Below are 22,942 nucleotides of genomic sequence, written 5' to 3' on the forward strand. Positions count from 1 at the left end.
TATGTCTACAAGTCTCATTTGGTCAGTCAACAAATTAGTCCCTATTTAGAAAGAAACCTAAGTGGACTTTCTGGACTCTCCTATCCTCTTCCTTTTCCTAACCCCTTCTGGCTATGCAAATGTACCCATGTGGCTATCAGGCATAAGTTATGGCTACAATTTGACACCATTGTTTTATTAACAAATGTGATCCAGAGTAGAATAACTAAATAGGGAAACACAGTAAAAATCAACATTTCATTGACCTTTTAAACTGGAAAGTTCTGTTCCACAGACAAAGGGGAGAGCAATACAATTACATGATAGTGCGCTTACAGCCTTGCTGAATGTGTGAGGAAGCCTCGGCTGGCGCGCCGTTCTTCCCATCCCGTCCACCCAAGAAAAGATTGAAAAGAACAGGACAGCTGTAGTGTCTCGACTGAGATTCAATGGTGAATAGAGTGACAGATGTAGAGCTCGTGCCCCAAAGTGGGCAGGCACTTGTTCCCAACAAACAAAAGAGGGTGAGAGTCTCAGAGCCCCATTTATTTCAGTAATATTTTTTAAGAGCCAGCTGTCTTTTTTATATATAAGACACTGGTATAAGACAGTACTGACCTACCTGTTCTCAAATGCCATCTTATCTGATAAGCCAAGTAAAACATTTTCCCCCACTTCATGACTACTAACTCTATATTCTATTGTATTTTGCTAAGTATGTACTGTATACTATTACTTTAGTTCATATCTCAAGTGAGAGCTTCTTTATTTTATTTATTTATTTATTTATTTATTTATTTATTTATTTATTTATGTTTTTCGATACAGGGTTTCTCTGTATAGCCCTGGCTGTCCTGGAACTCACTTTGTAGACCAGGCTGTCCTCGAACTCAGAAATCTGCCTGCCTCTGCTTCCCAAGTGCTGGGATTAAAGGTGTGCGCCACTATGCCTGGCTCTCTTTAGTTTATCTTAAAATGACCCATCAACATCCTGAAAAGTAGACTGGGGTAGAGCAGAGTGGTAGAGCAACTACTGTGAAGTCCTCAGTTCAACCCCCCTTGACTGCAAAAAGAAAAGAGCAAAAAAAATTATAAGTAAAATTCTGTATCTTAAAAATTCCTTGAGTGTTACAAGGCTTTTGTCTGTTTTTTTGTTGTTGTTGTTTTGTTTTGTTTTGTTTTGTTTTGTTTATTTATAGAAGAATGGATCCCATGGCCCCATGCTGGTTCAGTAAGCCCTCCATCTACTAGCTACTCCCCAGCCCTCCATTTCTTGGCACAGGGTCTCCCTTGGTAACCCAAGCAGGTACAAAATTCATGCCCAGCTAAATATATCATCTACATAAGAAAACAAACAAAAACATTCCTGGTTTGACCAGGTGTGGCTTACTCCTGGAACTGGGGAGGCAGAAGCATGCAGGTCTCTGAGTTGGAGACCATTCCTGACTTAAGCCAGAGATGCGTACTCAAACTGTGTCTCAGCAAAATAAAAGAAAATAAGCAAATCAAAGCAACCCCAAAACATCCTGGCTTCCTCTTCTAGCAGGTCTCTATTCTCCAAAGTAACAACATTAATAAACTCATTGAATGTGAATTAGTTGCAAAGGCAACTTCCTGTGGTTTTTGCTTTTCTCACCAGAAACTATGCATACCTTAAAACTGAGCATGATTATGAAGTGTGTCCAGAGTAGATAGATGCTCAGTAGGTACATATCACCTCAGTGGTTCTTCAGAAACTTATGCAGTTGGCAGGGCAGCAATATCTTTAATATTCTGTAAATAAATAAACAAAGGCTTGGGAAGAATCATGGATATATCAATGAGCCAGCAGAAAAAGCAGTGCATTGGAAACAGAGACCAGTTTTGCTAGTTTATAAGTTGGTGTCCATTTTATGATAACATATAGTTTCTCCAAATGGATGGGAAATGTAATCAGTTTTATGTAGAAATATGTCAATTTCTTTACGCTGATCAATAAGACCAAATTTCTCAGGGACAGAGGCAGTAACCACTAGCAGAGGTCAAAAAGCACCATGATTTTGCCCCATATGTGGTTCCAAGATTTTACAAAGACATACGCAAACATGTACGTATATTTGCCAAGAAAGTAAATGTGAAGCAATCTAGGGAACAAAGGACTATCAGGATGTAGGGGACCCTGGGAAAATATATCACGTATATCACATCAAATATATATAATGACAATTTTAAAATTTAGGCTTGTTGGCTTTATTTAGGGTTTTACTGCTGTGGAGAGACACCATGACCAAGGCAACTCTTATAAGGACAACATTTAATTGGGGCTGGCTTACAGGTTCAGAGGTTCAGACCTTTATCATCAAGGTGGGAGCATGGCAGCATGATGCAGGAGGAGCTTGAGAGCTCTACATCTTCATCTGAAGGCTGCTAGCAGAATACCAGGCAGCTAGGATGAGGTCTTAAATCCCACACCTACAGTGACATACCTACTCCAACAGAGCCATAGCTTCTAATAGTGCCAGTCCCTGGGCCAAGCATATACAAACCATCACACTTGTAGCATTTTATTGGATAAAATAAGCAAAGGTTCTAGAGAAGAGGAGGAAGAAGCAGCATGAGTTCAGTATTGGGAGGGGTTGCTTAGTCGGGAAAATAGCCAGTTCTAGGTCAGCCTGGGCCTGATAGCAAGACTGGATTAGTTATTTCTCTATTTCTGTGTTAAAACACATGATCAAGACAAGCTACAGAAGAAATGGTTCATTTGCACTAATTGTTCCAGAGGGTTGAAGCATTCGTGATGGTAGCAAACAGCACGTAGAGAAGTATGAACAGAAGCTAGGAGTTCATATCTTGAACCCCAAATAGGAAGCAAAGAGCAGGCAAGGGGCTGACAAGGTTTTGAAATCTCAAAGTCTGTTCCAGTGACAAATTTCACCCAGAAAAGCTACACCTCCTAAGTCTACCCAAACATTTCCACCAACTAGGGACTAAGTGTTTGAATATCCAAGACTATGGGGGAATATCTCTTACAAGCCACCATAAAGACCCTATCTCAAAAAGTAAACAAGGGGTAGTGATATAACTCAAGGAGGTAAAGGCACCTGCTAGCAAGCCAGACAATCAAAGTGGCTTCCCAGAGCACATGGTGGATGAAGAGAATTGACTCACAGAAGTTGTCCTGAGACCTCACAAGTATGCTGTTGTATGTATACACATACCCATCACCATCACCGTTGCCACTACTACCACCACCCCACATGTGTATGCACACATGCACACACTCATACATAAATGTAAAAAGAATTAATAGAATAAATAAAGAAAAAAACAATGTAGACTTTATGGCATAGGTCTATAACCATTCAGAGGCTGAGGTAAGAGGATTACTGTGAATTCATGGTCAGCCTGAGCTACTTAGTAAGATTCTGGCCAGCCAGAGCTACATATCAAGGCCTAGTCTCAAAAAAGCAAACAATAACAAACAAAGTATAAATTGTAATGTATTAATGTTATAATATATTATTATGTATAATCATGTATTATAATTTAACTGTATAGTTAGGTGTTGAACTATTGAAGGAGATATTTAAAAATGTGAACTACATAAGAATAAATGAAAACATTAAATGGAACTGATTTGTTTTGTTTTGTTTTTCAAGACAGAGTTTCGCTGTGTATCAGCCCTGCCTGTCCTGAAACTGGCTTCACAGAACAGACTGGCCTCGAACTCACAGAGATCTGCCTGCCTCTGCCTCCAGAGTGCTGAGACTAAAGGTATGCCCCACCATGCCTGCCTAAATTAAATTGAAATGATCAAAATAAGAGTGAGTTGGACACAAGGAGGTAATTATGTGTATAAAATATTGGATGTTCCCATTAATTTTTATATAAGGCTGTATGAGTTTCAAACCTAACAAACTGCAAAATTTCATCTACATTTATTTCAAAGATAGGCTTAAGCTCCAAGAATATCATGCAGTTTGAAGTTGACTTTTTATCAGAAGAGAAAAATAACACTAATGAGTGAATACCAAGTACAACACAGTAATTCTACAGTGGTAAATATCTAATTACCTCCATTTCCCAAAGTGGGATAAATCACACATTAAGTCATATAATAATTTAAGGACTTGTAAGAGACAAGAAGATGTACTTGATATTCTTCAACTAATTACTTTTAATTAACATGTCTATATTATAAAAACATATGAGAACATTTTAAAATTAAAAATGTAAAATTATTCAATGCAAGGAGAATATGGATCTGTACAGCTCGAGGCAACACACCATTGGGAAGATGAGAGATCTTACTTCCATTTCCCTATTAAAGACTAAGTCTAGACATTCATAATTACACCAATTAATTGGCCATTTTGGCTAAATTATGTAAATTGTCTACATACACTTCTCAAAGTACAAAACTGCCAATGCTATTTTCACTTTGGTCAAGACTATGCTACATAGCAAAATGAAGTGGATAATTAGGACAATTACTCTGATATTTTAGATCAAACATTAATTAAGGTAAAAGCAGATACATTTTAAAATTTGAATTGAAATCTAAATATTCTACTTGTATTCTATAAGCATGCCAAAAAGTAGCTTTTTAAATTGTCTTTGAAATCTGATTATATGGCCAACTTTTAGTCAGAATTTCTAAATTTATGAAAACTCCTAAGATGCCTACACTATAGGGTAGTATTTTAAAGTTATGTATATCATAGACAACCTTGACACAATTTATGAATGTTCTGAACACAAAAGTAAAGTCCCCGGAATGCTAATGCTTGTGAACCCCAATGAGTAGAATATAAAAGAGAATTTTCTATAGTAGCATTAGGGGTATACAGAAAAATACTCTCTGGGCAGAACTTAAGGGCAGTTCCAGTTGTAAGTAATCTGATTCTTATATCTAGCCAGATAGAGTAAATAGCAATGACATCCATCTATTCATCTATCTATTTATCCACCCATCTTCTATCAACCTAGAGAAAACCTAAACAATAGCAATGAAATTTTAACAACTAGTAACCTTAAGCATAGGAAATAGGTTCTTTGAAATGAAATGTTTCATAGGACCATTATTTTCAGCTTTTTTTGTTGGTTTGAAATTATCAAAATAAAAAAGTTACCCCAAAAGTGCATTTTTAAGCACCACATAAAATAAGTAATAAACATTCAATACCCATCAAACCTCCATGAATATGATATGCCTGAGACTGAAATTTCTGTAGTCCCTCATTTCTTAAAATCATACTGTGAAATCTATACTAAAAGATTCTTTCCAATAGGCCTTAAGTGAGCACTTTAAAATATCCCCAAGGTTTCCCATGCAGGGTATAGTTAAAGAGCATTCCACTTGAGATCCTTGCTTGAAAGGCCCTATAGAATTGCAGAGTATCATTATTAAGCAAATGTTCCTGGGCCCTTGGGTGGTTCACTTAAAACACATTTCACTGTATTGAATATTCAATGCCAAAAGCACAGTGTTCAGTGTTAAGATTTGCAATTTAAACCCAGTTGGGAGAAGTAAAAGGTCTTGTAATTTGCCTATACTGTATTGCACTGATGTAGTAGCTTTCGTTGATAATTAAGTTCCAAAAATATGAGTTAGATTGCGGGAACAATGGGGGAAAGCTAACCTTCCTATTACAGCTTTAGCTCTTGACTTCTTGTATTTAAGATTACAGATGCTCCATTAAATCAATTTTGTGTTTAATCTCCTCTTGAAAAACAGTGAATGCAAGTCCCCAACTTTCTTCCCTTTCAGAGAACCCAAGTATTTGACAATGAAAACTACAAGGCTCAAACTAGATAATTAACACCACCCACTGGGGATAAGAAAAGTTTAGCAAGTCTTTTTTGGGTAGTTTTCCTTAACTAAAGCTTACTGGGTTGGGATGTCAAAATATATTTCAAGTTGGATTTTCAAATACATTTTTAAAGGAATAAGATTTGAGAGGATAGAGGTGTGCTTAGTATGATAAAATTAATTACATTCACTTTACATACATAGATTATTTCTCAAAAAAAGAGAACATTTCAAATCTAAAATTGTGGATTTTTAAAGGTTTGTTTAAATCACTACTGTTTACTACCTTTGCTGCTTTAAAATCTTTTAGATCCTCAATATAATACTATACAATACAACATAATACAATAAAAATTTGCAAGGCATAGGACTGAGAGGAGAAAAAGAGTAGAGGAAAAAAAAAAAAAAAGCCAGAGATTGTCAGTAAATACAAAGGGAAATCCGGGTTTTATGGGTCATGCCTGCAATCCCAACCATTATGGAGGCTGAGGCAGGAGGGTTGTGGCAAGTTTCAGGCCAGGCTGGACTAAGGAGGCCAAAGGAAAATAAAAGTTACTTTTATCTGAATCTATGCATAGGTGCTGAGACTCAAAACTCTGATTCTGATCTTTAAGTGGATAGTGGCACTCTGGACTGAGGCCTCGGTCTTTACTGAAGGAGCATGAAGATTACCTCCAGGCTTTGGTCAGACTCAATTTCCACAAGGGAAATGCAGTCGGTATGCCTGAAGTTCAGCTACAGGAGTGTTAACCTCCAGTGGCTAGGGGTCCTCAACCGTCCTCCACAGCGAAGGATAGTGGAGAATGAACAGCAGTACTGTGCTTATCAGTGCGGTGCCTGGAGCATTGGGCGTGGGCACTTGGTGGAAATATACAATACACAGGTATAGCCACAAAACTTAAACTGACCCTCTGGATTTGGCCCAGCAACCTGCCTGGTAATTGGAATAGCTCGGCGGGTGATGCTGATACAGAATTCCGGACGTAAAAATCAGCACCTCACTTTTCAAAAGGAGCCTTTAAGTCCCATCAAGACCCGAGGGGGAGCTTTGGCCACAGTGGGTTTAGCTATTGACCAGGCAGGGAAAGTCCGCTACAATCTGACCCGGCGGCGACCCCGCGCTCGCACCCGCCTCCGGGACCTCGCACAGAGCAGGTGTCAGGTGGGCGGCCCGGGGGAGCGACGGGCCCCTCCCGCGGCCGCGCGTGCCAGCCTCAGCCCCCTCCCGCCCCTCCAGCCCTTTTGTCCGCCCCGAGGGCGGCCCCTTCCCGCCCGCAGGGTGTGCAAGCTCTCCGGGGGAGGGCGCGGAGGAGGGTCGGGGAGGAGCTGGGAGGATCAGGGCGGGCAGCTAAGCTTAGGGGTGGGAGCCGCAGCGCACCCGCAGAGGAGCCGCTCGGTGACCCGCGCTGCAACCCGTGCGCAGCCGCCACCCTGGGGCGCGCTGGTGACTCCCCTTCGGCGAGAGCAGACACGGCCCTCAGCCCGGGAGCCTGTGGCTACGGTGTCTGTACAGCAAGGCGGGGGAGCGCGGCTAAGCGGATGGGAGGGCCGAGGGAGGGCCGGGGCGGGGCCCGGCCCGCAACATTTGCAACCCGGGGCGTGCTCCTTCTTCAGAGAAGTCGGACCTTGGTCCGGGACGCGTGCGCTCCCAGGCTGGAGAAAAGGAATTGGGGAAGGCGGGTCGGCAGGAAAGAGAACACTGCTGAGGACCTGAGTATTCCGGGAGCAGCCCTAAAACCGGGAATCCCGATGCCTTCTCTCTGCCCCTCAATCTGGAGCTGTCACACTTTCCTATGACTGCTACATCCTTCACCGTCAGCAGTGACTTTCTCAAGCGACTGGTGGGAAAAGTGGCCCTCCATTCACTTTCACTCCACCCCTAAAACCAGCAATACTGCTGAAGCTGACTGCCCTTCTGAGATGCTGGGAGAGGCTGAGCGGTTGCCTCCGACAGTGGGGGAGCCTGTCCATCCCCCATCTCCTCTCCTTCTTAGAATCTTCCAGTATCTTAGGCATAACACGGAAATGACCAGCCAGGTGAATTGGTATATCAAAAACGGCCGAGTTTACATGAAAGCAGGGGCCAATCTGAAGCACTAGGGCAATTAAACGCAGAAACAGCAGCTCTGGGTGATTCTTTGCGTGCGGGCATCCTCAGTGGGCCCTGCCCTGAGAGGAGCGAGAACGAAGTTCAAGTCCCTCTGAAGCTGAGCTCTGAACTGGGGCGTAACAGGCACCTTCAAAGTCAGCACTGGGTTGTAATTTCTCTGCAGACTTCTCACCCTACAATTTCTCCCACCCATTATTAACCATTTTGGAGTTTCTCTTCCTAAATCTTGCCTGAGGAAGCTAAGGGGAAGGAAATTCTGCTCATCGTCGCTTAAAAAAATTGTACGTTTGACTCGTTTGGCAATTTACCCAATAAAATTATTTATGAATATCAAAAGTATATAGTGAAGTTTTAAACACTATGTGCTAATAAACAATTTGTTATATTTTATAATGTTGATTAAACACGAAATGGATTAACATGATCGATAGTCCAATGTCAGTCAGTAAAATAACACTAGTGCGGTTTTTAACTTAAAAAACTTGCAAATTTTGGTTAGTTGTGGGCTCTTGGCTTGCTGCACCCTTGTTCTTAAGGATCCACCTGGTGAGTTCTAGCAATCACTTCACTTTCTTCTTAACCAAACCAAAGGATGTGGATCAGTTACTGTCCATATTTCAAGTATACAGGCAAAGAAAGTATCACACTGGTAACCTCTTTCTGGTTGATGACAACTGATTTTTCCCTACAGCACCAAGGGTTGGGGGCGGGGGATATATCCAGGTTGGAATACCACCGAAGCACCATCTACAGAAAAACTCTGTCCTTAATAGCTGTCCCTTTGAAAGTAATGGACACTCCATTTGAGGGCTGTAAATACCAAGTGTGGACAGTGTAGTTGTGGGTCTGTTTTACAAATGTTTGCTTTCTTCAGTGTTGATCAAAGACCAATGTGTTTGCCTTATGAGGCTGCCTTGGATAGTGTTTTTAGAGTAATTACAGACACGACAATAATCAATTCAGCTTCTTTTACCTTATGGAATCTTCTCCTCCTCCAAAAAGCCAGGGAGGAGTTTTGAATAGAATGATTCATTTCAATAAGGACAAAGGAGACAGAAGGAGGAAAGACACTGGCTGTGGCTGGTTAAGTGCAGGCATTGCTTAGAAGAAAAGTTTGATCCTGCCTCCCTCTGCACTTCTGGGTCTTATTTTGAATTAAAATGGGGCAGACTCCTTTGGTGGACTGCAGGGTTCTTCTTATTTGAGACAGAACCTTCTTGGCTAATATTGAGGTAGTACATGATTTGAAGTGTTTGAAAGAAACAAAGCTTTGTAGCATAATTCAAATTGGAATGATAGGTTGAAAACGTTTTAAGATTACCAACATTCATTACTTTTCTAATTGATAAACAAGAACGAGGGAGGACTGAATGTCTTCTTTAAAAGTAACTACTGCTGAATACAGGCATGGTTCTTATCAAGAAAAAAAATACCCTGGTCTTTCTAGATGGGAGGGATTTCTTCTGGGGAACTTGACTCTAATGATGTGGAATCTAATGCCCTTGAACCCAGGGTTAGGGGTGTTACTTTATATATGGATTAAAGGAAAAAAATCTTAATATCCTTTAAAGTGAAAGAGGTTGATTCAAAACGTATAAACCCTACTGCCTGCCCTCCCCCTACTAATTCAAAATTCAGGTTGTAAAGAATGTAAAGTGACAAATGCCTCTCTTAAGACAGTGACTGCATATAGACCTGACACCAAACAAAGGTAACTCTCTTTATAGATAGGACAAGAGTGATGGAGAGAATCACTTGGATCCCTCTAGTTTCCCTCTAGATCTCTTTCACGAGCAAAAACTGTTGTTTACTTAGGAGGAGAATATTTCTAAGTGCTGCAGAACTTACTAAAATTCAAGACTTAAGAGATTCTTAGAGAATGACTTGTACCAGGAGTTCCATAAAGAGATGAGCTGAGATGGGGGGAAGGGAACGCCCATCCTAGTTGGAGCAGAACTCTTGGAACAGGACTCAGGGAAAAAGATCACTGTGAGGTACCCAGCCAAACTGCTGCTGTTTTAGGCATGTATGACCAACACAAATGCCCAGTTCTCCTAGATGGTCTAGTTTGACTCAAATGTGAGACTTACCTAGTCAATGAAGCAAAAGGTGGGTGGGTTCCTAATTCCTTTCACTTAAGGCTTCTGAAAGGCCTTCAGTTAGAAGCAACTCTCTTCCTCTTTCTCTCTCCCTTTCTCCCCCTCCCTGGAGGTGGGGGTGTTTCGAAGATGCTGGCAGACAAACTCTTCCTAAATTACTTTTGAAGCCGTGTTCTTATTTTTAATGTACAAACCTAGTAAATTTCAAAGAGTTTAATGGTGTTTTCAGACAGTTGCACTATCAACTTTACTCCAAAATTAGGTTTTCATTTTCCTTTTGATTTATTTAACTGAGAAACATGGGGTTCTTAGGTAGGAAACACTAAGAGAAACAAACTAGATTTGAGACCTGATGAAGGTAGATTTTAGTAAAAAATCCAAGAGAAGCAAGCCACAATTAAACATTATCAATATCCTTAATACACAGGCTGGCTAAATATCTGCAATTCCTCATAAGAATCCCTACCTCTTGTATGTGTGAATAGTGTGTGTGTGTGTGTGTGTGTGTGTGTGTGTATTTTAAAGTGGCTTCTGATATCCCCACTTGAGAGAATAAAAGTCAATACAAGCCTGTGCCCGAGTTTTGGTTAGGATTCAATATTCTAAGCAAAATATGCTCAACAGATGATAGTGGAGATGAAGCCAGAAAACAACTCCAGCTATTTAAACTGCCAAATGAGACATAAAGCTGCATTGTAAAAATCATCTGGAAAACAGGTTTTCCCATTGAAGTCGCTATGTGTTAATTACTGTGAGCTGGAAGGCTGGAGATCGAACGCCTGGAAGCCGACTTTCACCCCGCATACGTAAACGGAAAAAGTGCTGAACTGCAGCCAGAGGGCTCCTGCCTGGACTCATTGCCATGCATGCCTAGACATTAATATGTGTTCATGGAGGGCTTGTACAGTACGAGGTGTTATTTCCTTATAAAGAAACACCAGGTCTCGCTTTCCATTCTTCTTACAAAATTATTCGCATTATTTATGCTACATTGAGCGATCTAATTTCTTCGTGATAGTCAGCTAATTGCTCTGGCAGGTAATTAGAAGCGGTTTACAACGCAAAGGGCTTTTGCATTGCCCTTCGGATTATTAAGTTGCGCTGTAAATTATACTATATTTGCTGGGGAAAATTCTTTTGAGCAAGTTCTCTTCCTGCGATCCGAGATGAAATCACCCCCCCCAACACACACACCCCTCCCTAGCCACCCCCACTACCACCACACCCCCTGCTTTTCCTGGACTCAGAATCGAATGATTCTAAAGCTCGCGATTTTGTTCGTGTTCACTGGGCCGAAATAACGTGGCCATTATGGCCTGAAATGGGCCAGGTTTGAAGCGAGCTTCCTGCGCGCCTGCAATATCCAGCAGGCATGTGGGAAAAGAACGGCTTAAATGGGGACATCTGCTCAGTGCTGCTCATCTTGCTCTTACAGCCAGGTCAGGTTAAGAGAATAACCTGTTCCTCACTTTTTTTTTTTCTTGTTAATAAGACTATTAGAAAAAAGCAAGCAAACACACACACACACACACACACACACACACACACACACACAAAGGTAGCAATAGTTACGAGAGGAACAGTAAAACATAACCATTGAGTGATTTCAGCAGAAAGGCACAGAATTCCTGCAGAAAAATAACCCACGAAGAAAAATTCATGTATGTGAGGTCAAAAAAAAAAAAGCTCCCTATTAAAAAAAAAAGGATTTGTGTAAAGTATCCCATGAACTCATATGAATAAAACAAAGCTGAAAGTATCTCCAAAGAACATTTTCTTCCTTGGGCTTTCTAGTATTTTTGAGACACCTCCCCCCCCACACACTTTTTTGATGGTGTTTTGATCTGTGTAATCTCTTGGGTCCTGGTGATGGAGCTCAAGGAGAAGCACCCTAGTTTGTTCCATGGATTTAGAAAGTGAACTATAAAACCCTGGTCACAAACATCCCCATTCGGGAACCCTGTACACTGATTTGAATACATGTGTGGCAGAGCACAGAGACTCAGAGCAGCTCCTAGATTATTTGTAATTAGACACAATTCCCAAAGTAACATTTATCTTCCCGAAACTGCGATTGCAATTGTCAACCGTCTGGAGGAGCAGGCAACTGGGTGAGCTGGGAGCATCGCTTCTCCCAGGAACAGAACAGAATGAAAAGAAATCAATAGTGTTACGGATAAGAATTTAGTAGTTTTTAACACTGCATGTTAGCTGTGAGAAAGTAATATATAATACCAAAAGAAAAAACAGCCAAACAAATCTATTCCAGAAAAAAAAAATCAGACACTCATCTGAATGTCTACGCTGCTTTATTTTTTACACAACAGTCTTGCACAAGAACAGCAACACCATCCTCTGAAAACAAGCAAACCCTTTTCCTAACAAGTGTTTTCTTCTTTTACATGGTGAAGAAGAACGGAAAAGCTGTGAAACTGATTATCAATTTCGTCTGTAGGCTGGGAAAGACGAATAAAAAATTAACCATGGACTGTATGCCTGCAGAGGTAGAATAAGGCCACTTCAATATGAAATGAAGTTATGAGTATGCATATGAAAAATGTGTCTTGTTTTCTTCATTTAAATAGGCTATACACATATAGTGGAGGTTTGAGCTGTGTCTTGGTAACTTGTTAAGGTTGGTTTGATCCATGGGGGCAAGTCCTTGTCTTCTGATTATATACAATTTGAATTACCTAGCTAAAGTAAATCAAACATCATAATACCCTAGGTTAAACCGGTATACATCTTTTAATTAGAAAGTGTTCCTAACTTTGAATACTTTAAAGCGACAGAGAAGAAAAGCGATAAATTTTAAGGAGAAATGGAAGAAAATATTGAGTCGACTCAGAAAGAGATAAAGAGAAAAGGAAATACTCTTTTCCATTTTATTCGAGAAATAAATCTTTGCATCCTCAAGAGTCCCCCGGCAAGTAGCTTAGAGTCATGGCGGCCTCGCTGTGGCCAACAAATACATCCAATTAAGCAATGCCAGGAAAGTAAGGACCTGGCTGTAAATGTGGCCGGACAGTTGAAACCGAATAACCTTGCTAATAGGGGCTATTGTTCAGCGTGGAAGTTCCCATTTTCCAATCAGGAAAATACAGCCCTCTCTCTGCTCTAGCCGACTGATCCCTTCCCACCTACGGCTCAACAATCTGCCACCAGCGAGGGGCTTTTATTACATCCCTTCCCAGGAAATGTCAGGCAAGTTCTTAAGTAGAACCACCCGAGAGCAGGGATGGGCCGTGGAGGGGCCCTCAGGAATCCACAGGTCCACTCCTGGCCAGGCTTTCTTTTCAACAGGAGAGAAACTTTGACCACAGAATTCCCAACAGCCCCCACCACCCCCCACCTGGCTCAGCCCTCTTCTCCCCCGGGCGCTGGCGGGCGCTCGGCCCCACTGGCTTTATTTATTAGCCTGCGCGCTTCCGCACCAGGTGCCCACACTGAGGAGAGAGTGAAGCACCCCCTTCCCACCTTTCCTGCCAGGGTCGCACGCCGCTGGCAGCGCGCTCAGTCGCGGAGGACAGCCCAGGTCGCTTAGCAAAGCTGGGGAGTTGCAGCCAAGCCTTGGGCAACCCAGAAACCAGCAGCTGGCTAATCCGTACCCTGCGGAGGTACGACGCGCGTTTACGTGTCTTCTCCCACCAGGCTTTCCCGTAGCTTTCTTCCTTCCCCCTTTTTACCCCTTAACCCGTGTATATGTCAGACTACACTTGCATTCGAAACTGTATTTGCAGTAAGAAAGAAACTTTGATGTTTTCAATGATAAAATCCCCATTTGTGTTTAGTGGTTACAAATGGCTTTATTTACTTGTCCTGGAATCTACACATTTTAATCTATTAATCAAGAGGCAGAAGCAGCATATCTCACTCCCCACTCTCGGGAAGGAGAAAGCAGACATCCAGACCTCTGTTTTGCTTTTATAACCTCATTTCTCTGGTTGTGAGAGATTCCCAGCATCAAAACTGCCTGCACACACACACACACACACACACACACACACACACACACACACACACTCCTAAAAAATGTAAACACCACCACCTAAAACAAGAACAACAACATACACTCCCTTTCTCTGCTGCAGCTAAAGAGAAGGTGATATATACATTGTAGCTGCAAGGTGTTAGATATACTTCAGCAAGTAGTTCCCAGGATGTAAATTAGGTCCCAAAAGCTGTTGTCCAAATCGAAGAAACAGAGAAATTAATCTGGGAGACTATCCATCATCACCGGTAATAAAGAGAGCGACATGGATGAGACAGATGATATGATTAAGGGGCTGTGGTCGTTTTAATTAACTTTTTGCTGTCCTGTAATGATCAAACTGGTCACCAGACCCGGTCAATAAGCATGTTAATATCAAACAAATAAAACCAGGGATGATTAAAAACCTCCTGGTTTATTAAATTTGAAATTCAAATGAAATTTATGCTGCAGATGCATACAGAATGCTAATAGATTTTAGCTTTATTGATAGTGGATCCCACAGGTTTGCAAGAAAACAGCACACTGTCTAAGCATGTTTCTTTGCAGCATGTTAAAGTTCTTGTTGTGTAGGGGAAACTTTTAACTGATGTTTGGGAAGCTGAACTTCCTGTATTTCTTCCTCCTTTTCTCTAACCATCTCAATTATTAAGTACAATACTGCACAACAATGCTTAATATCAAAACAGGTGAACTGAACTCTGCCCTCAATGGCTTAACCAGACCAGCTGTATCTGTCATCTTCTCTTTCATAGGACAGGATTCAAGTGTGCTTGAGTTACTTCTCAAAGTGTGTGTGTGTGTGTGTGTGTGTGTGTGTTGGTGTTGGGGGTGTCATTAAGAGTGGTTTCATTTAAAGTAGAAGCCAGACTATGAGTGTTTTAACTCTGCTGTTTGATAACCTCATTATACACACACTATCCCTTTCATGGAGGAAGGGAAGACAGGAAATCAACCAAAGGAGAAAGAAGTCTTTCAGCAATCTCCCACTTTCATAATGGGAGTAACTTTAATGTGTAAATTTAAATGTGTATGTATACCATACATCAGTGATACACTGATAAATATTTTCTAGTGTAAGCTATATATAAAAACCTTTACAAACCCTCAGTGCTGAAAACAAACCTCATGCAAATGGAAGAATCTAGTATTTTCACTAAATTCACACCAACATTGTGACTCATTGTCATAGGAAGAATGGCATGTGATTCTAAATACACTTCTACAAATGAAAGATGTTAGCATTAGCCTAAAATGGAGTAGCTCAATTACAGTCACATGATGCTGAGTTTTTCTAATTCCCGAATTTTTGAGGAAACTCGTTAACGCCTCTGTTTACTCTCATGCTCAGCATTTAACTTTTTAATAACCCTGCCTCTTTTTCTTCCAGAAGATAGGAGGATAAAAAGATAAAATAACTATTCATAAGAAGGAGTCTTCCTTCAAAGCACTTGCCTCCACCTTTGAGGGTGATGGTATTGATTAACGTTAAACCCCAAATTTGAACAACTGTATATTAGGTTCTTAAAATGAATATCATTATGGAAGGAGACCAAAGCAATGAAGTTAATTCTCTTTTATTTGTTAAACGGAGTTCCCTCCTTCCCCCACCCCTTCCTCCTTCTGGGCTGTCCTGTCACGCCTTCTCAACACGCTAAAATCATTCAGAGGGGCTTGCAGAGAGAAACAGGACATTTATGGTAAGCGTTAGCTTTCAGAGAAAGAAAGCAGTTCATTAATTTACTTCACAGTTACTTCTAAGTATGTGGATGTCCCTTACTCCCTTAATCAATAGATATGATGTACAGTCAATACCCCTGCACATGAAAAAAAAAAGGCTCAGAAATACAAATCCCTGCACAACAAACATTAGGTCTAACTGTGCAGGTGAAATTTATGTAAAGGATGAAGCCCTACTTTGGACTTCTGCATAACCCAGGAGAATTAATTTTTTGACATCTTCAGAGCCTGCAATACACTTGAGAACAACCAATTAAAAAAAAAAGTCTCCCAAGTCAAAACACAGCAGTTCTGTCATCTACTCACATTTTAATCAATTCCTCTTTAGTATTAGACTTCTGAGAGTCTTCCTAACAGGGTAAAATAGGAATTACTGTGGTTTTAAAATGCATGAATATTCAACAAGACTCCAAGGACTAGATTTTCTCCTTTTATATTGGTACTGGCCTTTTTGTGGCTTAAGAATTTCTGTTGTGGTGACCACAGAATTGTAATGACATTTCTGAAGGCAACTAATAATAAAAATAGCAAGTAAGTGACTAAAACGCAGCGAATTTGAAGTAAATGCGCATGATGACTCGACCGCACTGGTAGATGGCTTGCTCAAACCACAGATGCTCCTATAAATGCAGCCGAAAAGCTCACCTCCATTCTTACATAAATAGTACCAACAGATTTCAGTCATTCTGATTTTTCTGTCAGAAAGGCACAGTGGGGTTACCTGAGAAAACTTATAAACTGGGTAAAATGCTCCTCAATTTCTCATCCAATGGGAGAAAAACACACCCCCTCTTACTCCTCTTTCCATATAATCCTTTTGTAATTTTACTGCATGCCAAGGGGCAAACACACCTCCTCCAGGACGTGCACTTCCAAAGCTGAAACCCACCTCTGGTAGAGGGTAAGGGCGACCAGATCTAAATAAGGACTCAAAGGCGCAGGCGCACACTTGCACCATATCACTACCCCCTTTCCAATCTTTCTATTTGACCAAAACATCAGGAAATGGAAGGTAAGTATCAAGATTTTCTTCAAAACTATACTGAAACAATCCAGGTAGCTAGGGGGGGGGGGAGAATCACTCCTTTTTTTAATGTTCAAGGGGCAGAGGAAGTTAGTAACTTGAAGATAGGACTTAGGGCATTTATTTACCGGCCTCACTCAACTTCGCAGTTTCTCTATTCAGACCGCCAATCTCTTAGGCACGTACACTTTACAGTATTGTTTCGGTTCCCTACCCCTAGCTTTGGTGCTCGCGCGCACGCACACGTCGGTCTTCCCTCTCGATCGCGCGCACCCACTCTCCACCTACCCAAACGGGTGCACGCCTCTCCACACCCGGGATTGAACGTACTGTCGCTCCTGACTCCCTACGGTAATACTCAGTTACCTTACACACTTTCCAGCTCTGTCCCTGACCCCTTTTGTCACACCCGTAGTTACCCGGCCCGCTCTCCATGGTTGCACGACCACTCTCTGCCCTTGCTAGGCCACGTTTTTTTGCGACCCTGCTCAGTCACCCCTCCGCTTTCTACACTGCTCTCTCCGAGGTGGGTCACACTCGCGATCATTTTTCACGCGCGCGCACACGCACACTCTGCGACACTCGCACCCCCACACTCCCGCCGGCGCCGATGACCTCACGGCGCGCGCGCCGCGCGGCCCGGCGAGGCCGCAGATTGGCTGGCCGCGCCTCCGCGGCACTTCAAAGCCGGAGAGGGAGCTACAATTGTGGCGGAATGGGCGGAACTGATCATTGTATTGCACACCTCTAAAAAAAACACTGCCTCTGATTTATCAATATAAAAAAGATCCTCTGAGAGGAGGAGGGCGCTTCTGTGTGATGGCAACTTCACTTCTAGGGGTGAGTCTCAGGATCTTCTCTTGCTGGTTTAATTAGTTTCCTTTTATTGCCTATCGGAGGGGGTTAAAGTCGCCCCGGCCAGGCCACGGGCTATCAGTCTCTCTATTGAGAGCCACCCCCCCCCCCCACTAAATACAAGTGAGTTTAGAAAAAAGAAAGGGGGGGGGGAGGAGGCAGAGCCACTTTTTTTTTTCAGCACAGGAAAGGTTCGTAGGGCATTGAGACCCGCCACCTCGCAGAGCCTGGCCGCTCCCTGCTCGGGAGAACTGAGCGTAGCCCCTAATACACGCGACGATTTCGAAGGGGAACGCGAGTAAGTTTTTCCCTCCTGGGCATACTGGCAGATTCTCCCCCTTCCCCTTAATATTTTTCCTCAGCCCGCTTTGTATTGCAGGTACGTTGAGCTTGTCTTATTTCTACCATTATAGAGAGATATATATTGAGAGAGAGGGGAAAGGGGTGGAGAGAGAGAGAGAGAGAGAGAGAGAGAGAAGAAAAATGGAAGAGCGAGTAATACTTAAGCCGGGGAGAAGCAACTAAGGATGGGTTGAGGGGGATCTGAAAAGACTTTTCAAAGCTCTCTTGGGATTGCAGTGTAGCGATCTTAAACGCAATCCAGAAATTTCCCCAGGTTGTAAGGTAAAAAGGAAACTTCTCCCTCCCTAGTCTGGATCTGGACTTTCTGTTCGTTTGATCGAAAGCGTCTAGGGCTTTGTGAACACAAGAGTGCCGTCTTAGTTGAGAATTCTTGTTAAACTCTTCTTTAGCGTGGCGCTTTGCTCCAGAATCAGACGCTCGCAGCCAAACTTGTCCCCTCCTGTAGAGTAGGAGGCAGCTGGGCGCCGGGGCAGCTGGGGGTGCAGGGTAAGTTGGTGGCAGTGTGCAGCAGCGAGAGATGGGGAGCAGTGGGGTGTCTGGAGGCTACCAGGGGACTAATGCGCATTTCTTTCCTCCCTCCCCCACCGGCCCTTTGCCCACTACCCCTCCCCCACCCTTCTCCTCTGCTCCGGTCTCAGGAAGAACCGAGGTTGGGATCCACTCCTCTGGCCATGCTTGCTGCTACCTGTAATAAGATCGGCAGCCCCAGCCCGTCTCCCTCCTCCCTGTCGGACAGCTCTTCTTCCTTCGGTAAAGGCTTCCACCCTTGGAAACGCTCCTCGTCTTCCTCCTCCGGCAGCTGCAACGTAGTGGGTTCCAGTCTCTCTAGCTTCGGCGTGTCTGGGGCCTCCCGGAACGGCGGCTCCTCCTCGGCCGCAGCGGCGGCAGCGGCGGCAGCAGCGGCGGCCGCAGCCCTGGTGTCCGACTCTTTTAGCTGTGGAGGCTCGCCCGGCTCCAGCGCCTTCTCTCTCACCTCCAGCAGCGCCGCCGCAGCGGCAGCAGCTGCGGCGGCTGCCGCTTCCAGCTCGCCCTTTGCCAACGACTACTCTGTGTTCCAGGCTCCGGGCGTCTCGGGGGGCAGCGGCGGCGGCGGCGGGGGAGGCGGCGGCGGTTCCGGAGCGCATTCGCAGGACAGCTCCCATCAGCCAGTGTTTATCTCCAAGGTGCACACGTCGGTGGACGGACTGCAGGGTATCTACCCGCGCGTGGGAATGGCGCACCCGTATGAGTCCTGGTTCAAGCCTTCGCACCCGGGCCTTGGCGCCGCGGCCGACGTGGGCTCCGCGGGCGCCTCCAGCTGGTGGGATGTGGGCGCGGGCTGGATCGACGTGCAGAACCCCAATGGGGCAGCAGCGCTGCCAGGCTCGCTGCACCCGGCGGCCGGGGGCCTTCAGACGTCGCTGCACTCACCGCTGGGAGGCTACAACTCGGATTATTCCGGCCTGAGCCACTCCGCATTCAGTAGCGGTGCCTCGTCGCACCTGCTCAGCCCTGCAGGACAGCACCTCATGGACGGTTTCAAGCCGGTATTGCCCGGCTCTTACCCCGATTCCGCCCCGTCGCCGCTGGCCGGCGCGGGCAGCTCCATGCTGAGCGCGGGGCCCGCGGCACAGCTAGGGGGGTCCCCACGCTCGTCCGCTCGCCGTTACTCGGGCCGCGCCACTTGCGACTGCCCCAACTGCCAGGAGGCTGAGCGGCTGGGCCCAGCGGGAGCGAGCCTGCGTCGCAAAGGGCTGCATAGCTGCCACATCCCGGGCTGCGGCAAGGTGTACGGCAAGACGTCGCACCTGAAGGCGCACCTGCGTTGGCACACCGGCGAGCGGCCGTTCGTGTGCAATTGGCTGTTCTGCGGTAAGCGCTTTACGCGCTCCGACGAGCTGCAGCGGCACCTGCGGACCCACACGGGCGAGAAGCGCTTCGCCTGCCCGGTGTGCAACAAACGCTTCATGCGCAGCGACCACCTGAGCAAGCACGTGAAGACACACAGTGGTGGCGGCGGCTCGGCGGGTTCCGGCGGCGGCAAGAAAGGCAGCGATACCGACAGCGAGCACAGCGCGGCGGGAAGCCCTCCTTGCCACTCCCCTGAGCTGTTACAGCCTCCAGAGCCCGGCCACCGCAACGGCTTGGAGTGACTGTCGCGATGCCTCCCACCTGAATCCGGTCGGGCTTGTGTGCCTAGACTGGGCTCCAGTCTAGGCTAGCTGTCTCGAGTTCTTTCCCCCAACTTCTCATTCTTCCTCTCACCGGTTTTCTGCTCTTAACTTTTAGGATGTGGACAGTAAGTAGCACACATCGGTGGCTGAATCCTTCTGCACAGTGACAGCCATGCGGGGCGCAGTGGAAACTCGCTCCTCCAGCTCTGGGCTGGCGGAACTTTGAAGAGGCTGCGGCCTCTGGGGTTAGGACGGGATGAATGGGTTGTCTGGTAAAACAGCGGCTTTTGCGGTCTTGGAAAGAACAGTGTTCAACCCGCTTGAGCCGCAGCTGTAGGGAGAGGGATGTAGGAGTCCTGCCAAGGAATCCCCTCCTGGACCCCCGAGTGCTTCCCTTGGACTGTCCTGTGCTGAGCATTACACTCGTGGGAGGACTGCTGCAACCCAGACTGGGTCAGCAGAGTTTAGATCTCCCCATTCAGCTCTGGCTAGGTCTTTGTGCCCTGCGGGTGAACCGATGAGAGTTCTACGAACGGGAATCAATGCCTCCCCCTCCTTTCATCTTTGTAACTTTTTATTTTTTAACTGAAAAACTGAGAGGAAAAAAATAAACAAGCAATCTTCCTCTTAGCTTCTCGTTTAGATAGTTTTCCTCTGCTTGCGAGCACGTCTTTCTCTCCAAACTGCAAATATTGATCCCAAAGTTATTTTGGTCGCCGTAATTTATGGGGTGGGGGCGGGAGTGAGGGTAGGTGTCTTTCCTTATGCAAAAATTTACCCCCTTTCCGGTGAGACCAGATTAAGCATCTTCGTGTTTGTCTTTTTCTACCTCGGTTTTTTTCACCATTCCCAAGCATATTCTTCCAACTTCCGACACCACCACCACTTTTGGGTTAGTCTAGGAATCAATTTATCTACTGATTTCTGTAAATTATTGCAAGTCATTGATTACTTTTAGGGTTAAACTTTTTCTTTGTGATTTAAACTCAAGTGAAGAAGCTATCGTTTATTTCAGATGAGGCTGTAGTTTAAATGCCAAAAGAGGGAAATGGGGAAACAATTTTAAAAAATTCTTTGTAAAATATATCTGAACCTAATGGTTTGTACAACTGGAAAATCGTTCTAGATTAGTTTCCCATTAAACATGACTCCGCCGCTGTGAGGTGTGAGACGATTTTGTATAGTATTTTTCTTGTACATTACTTCCGGTAAATATTTGAAAATATATTGAAGTAAACTTGATTTTTTTTTCTTTTTTGTCAGAAGGAATTATTAAGAGTTATTGCTGAGGTTCTAATGAGCTGCAGGTGTTTTTTTCTTTTTTCCTTTTTCTTTTTTCCTTGAACTCAATTCTGGAGGTGCAGAGCCACACACGCACTTTCCGGGCCTAGTTTTGCTCGAATATGAATTTAGATAGGTATCAAGCTGTAACTAAGACACTATTTGATAAATGTTGGATGACATTTAATTTAATGGCGCATGTACTTATTTGCATTTGCTGGCAGTTCAGGTATAGTTAAAGTGAGAGTTCTCCTATACTTCATAATAACGGGGTCTGCCAAACCCATGTATTAAATAAATTGTCCAAGTGATACTCGACTAACTTTGGCCTTTGTGTATTTCCTGAAGGTGATATTGTTAACTGTTGACCAATACTCCTGACACTACATTTAAGTGTTGTTTGCAGAGTCTGCAAACTAACTATTCATTGTCATGTTGAAATAATTTGGATATTTCACATTGAAATGAAAAGCCTTTCTCTGGAACATTAGACTTGCATTTTAAATGCATGAAATGTAATTGATTTATTTGTAATATTTTAAATGGTATTAATAAACTCAGAAAAAAGACTAGGTCAGTTAATTTGGTTTTTTTTCTCCCCTTTTAAAACTATGGGCATTTGCATTTTATCTTCAGTTTTAATGTCTAATTTAAACAAAATATGCCCCTGTTGTTTTTTTTTGTGGTAATATTTAAATATTTGCCTTTAAGATATTATGTAGATGGAAGATCTATTTGGCAAAGCTGTTTCTTTGTTTACCAAGATAAAGATTATAGTGTCTAAGATATGTAATTAATTATTTACCATTAGATTTAGCTCAGCACCAGGATTTATTGACCTCTTAAAACTTGTAGTAATTCACAAACAATTCAAATAAATTCTATGTTGCTGCTTCCTTCTCAGTCTTCAGAAGGAGTCAGGTTGTTGGCCTTTGATTGCATTTAGTGTTTGAAAGGCCAAGACTTAGATGAAAGATCAATACATCTAAAATAAAAGCATCATTTGGGGATACCTTCTGTTAGGAGACAGAGGGGGTCAAGCTAACAAAAGCTTGTTTTCTGGCATTCTATGTCTTAGCTAAACATTCTGCAGAGGTAAATATCAGTAGATTCCTGTTGAAATGAGTTATCTGTTCTTTAAAAGTCTCTAAACAGCCACCAAAGAAAAGAAAGGTTAAACCTTAATCTATCTACGAGGCTATTGTTCAAAGGTGTCAATGATGCCAATAAAAAAACATTGTCTTGTTATGTCTAAGTGCATTTAAGCAATGGGTGTTCCTTGAGCCATACTTTGAAACATAGTATACTTTAAATGTTGATTGATGTTATATCAAACTATTTCACTATTAGATTAATATTATTTTGAATCAAACTTAATAAAAAGTTAGTGTGTTGAGATTCTAATAAGTTTAGCTTCTTTCTTTCTGTTTGCATGGTCCTCACTCAGTTCAGTCTTGGTATCCATCTTGAATTGAAAATTTTGCATTGAAATTTATGTAAAAAATCATAATGCATAGAAACATGAAAAGTAAGAGGGGTTATAAATACTATATAAA

The 22,942-nt window shown here is 43.4% G+C and overlaps 1 protein-coding gene and 1 long non-coding RNA gene across 5 annotated transcripts; one reads left to right on the forward strand and one right to left on the reverse strand.

Moving 5' to 3' along the window:
* Positions 1 to 38: 38 nt before the first annotated feature.
* LOC147001355 (uncharacterized) lies at positions 39 to 18,847 on the reverse strand. The gene is made up of 3 exons (XR_015045296.1): positions 18,638 to 18,847; positions 1,632 to 1,752; positions 39 to 1,042 (listed from the first exon to the last, which is right to left on the reverse strand). It is a non-coding gene; the product is annotated as an uncharacterized LOC147001355 (long non-coding RNA).
* Sp8 (Sp8 transcription factor) lies at positions 16,783 to 21,704 on the forward strand. 4 transcript variants are annotated; one of them, XM_085830727.1, is made up of 3 exons: positions 16,783 to 17,574; positions 18,342 to 18,438; positions 18,591 to 21,704. In XM_085830727.1, exon 3 carries the CDS (start codon positions 18,624 to 18,626, stop codon positions 20,082 to 20,084), a length of 1,461 nt encoding a protein of 486 aa, XP_085686853.1. In that variant the 5' UTR covers positions 16,783 to 17,574; positions 18,342 to 18,438; positions 18,591 to 18,623; the 3' UTR covers positions 20,085 to 21,704. The 4 variants fall into 4 exon arrangements, with proteins under 4 accessions (XP_085686853.1, XP_021035218.1, XP_085686854.1 ...); XM_021179559.3 differs by lacking the exon at positions 18,342 to 18,438 and having other exon boundaries at positions 16,784 to 17,574; XM_085830728.1 differs by lacking the exons at positions 16,783 to 17,574; positions 18,342 to 18,438 and adding an exon at positions 17,724 to 17,968.
* Positions 21,705 to 22,942: the final 1,238 nt, after the last annotated feature.

The sequence above is a fragment of the Mus caroli genome, unplaced genomic scaffold, assembly GCF_978045245.1.
Source record: "Mus caroli unplaced genomic scaffold, Mus_caroli_1 scaffold_14, whole genome shotgun sequence".
In the NCBI taxonomy this organism is placed as follows: Eukaryota; Metazoa; Chordata; class Mammalia; order Rodentia; family Muridae; genus Mus; species Mus caroli.

Coding starts and splice junctions, on each gene's coding strand:
- Sp8 (XM_021179559.3), top strand. CDS start 17,554: ATGGCAACTTCACTTCTAGGG. Junction 17,575..18,590: donor TGGCAACTTCACTTCTAGGG/GTGAGTCTCAGG, acceptor CTCCGGTCTCAG/GAAGAACCGAGGTTGGGATC.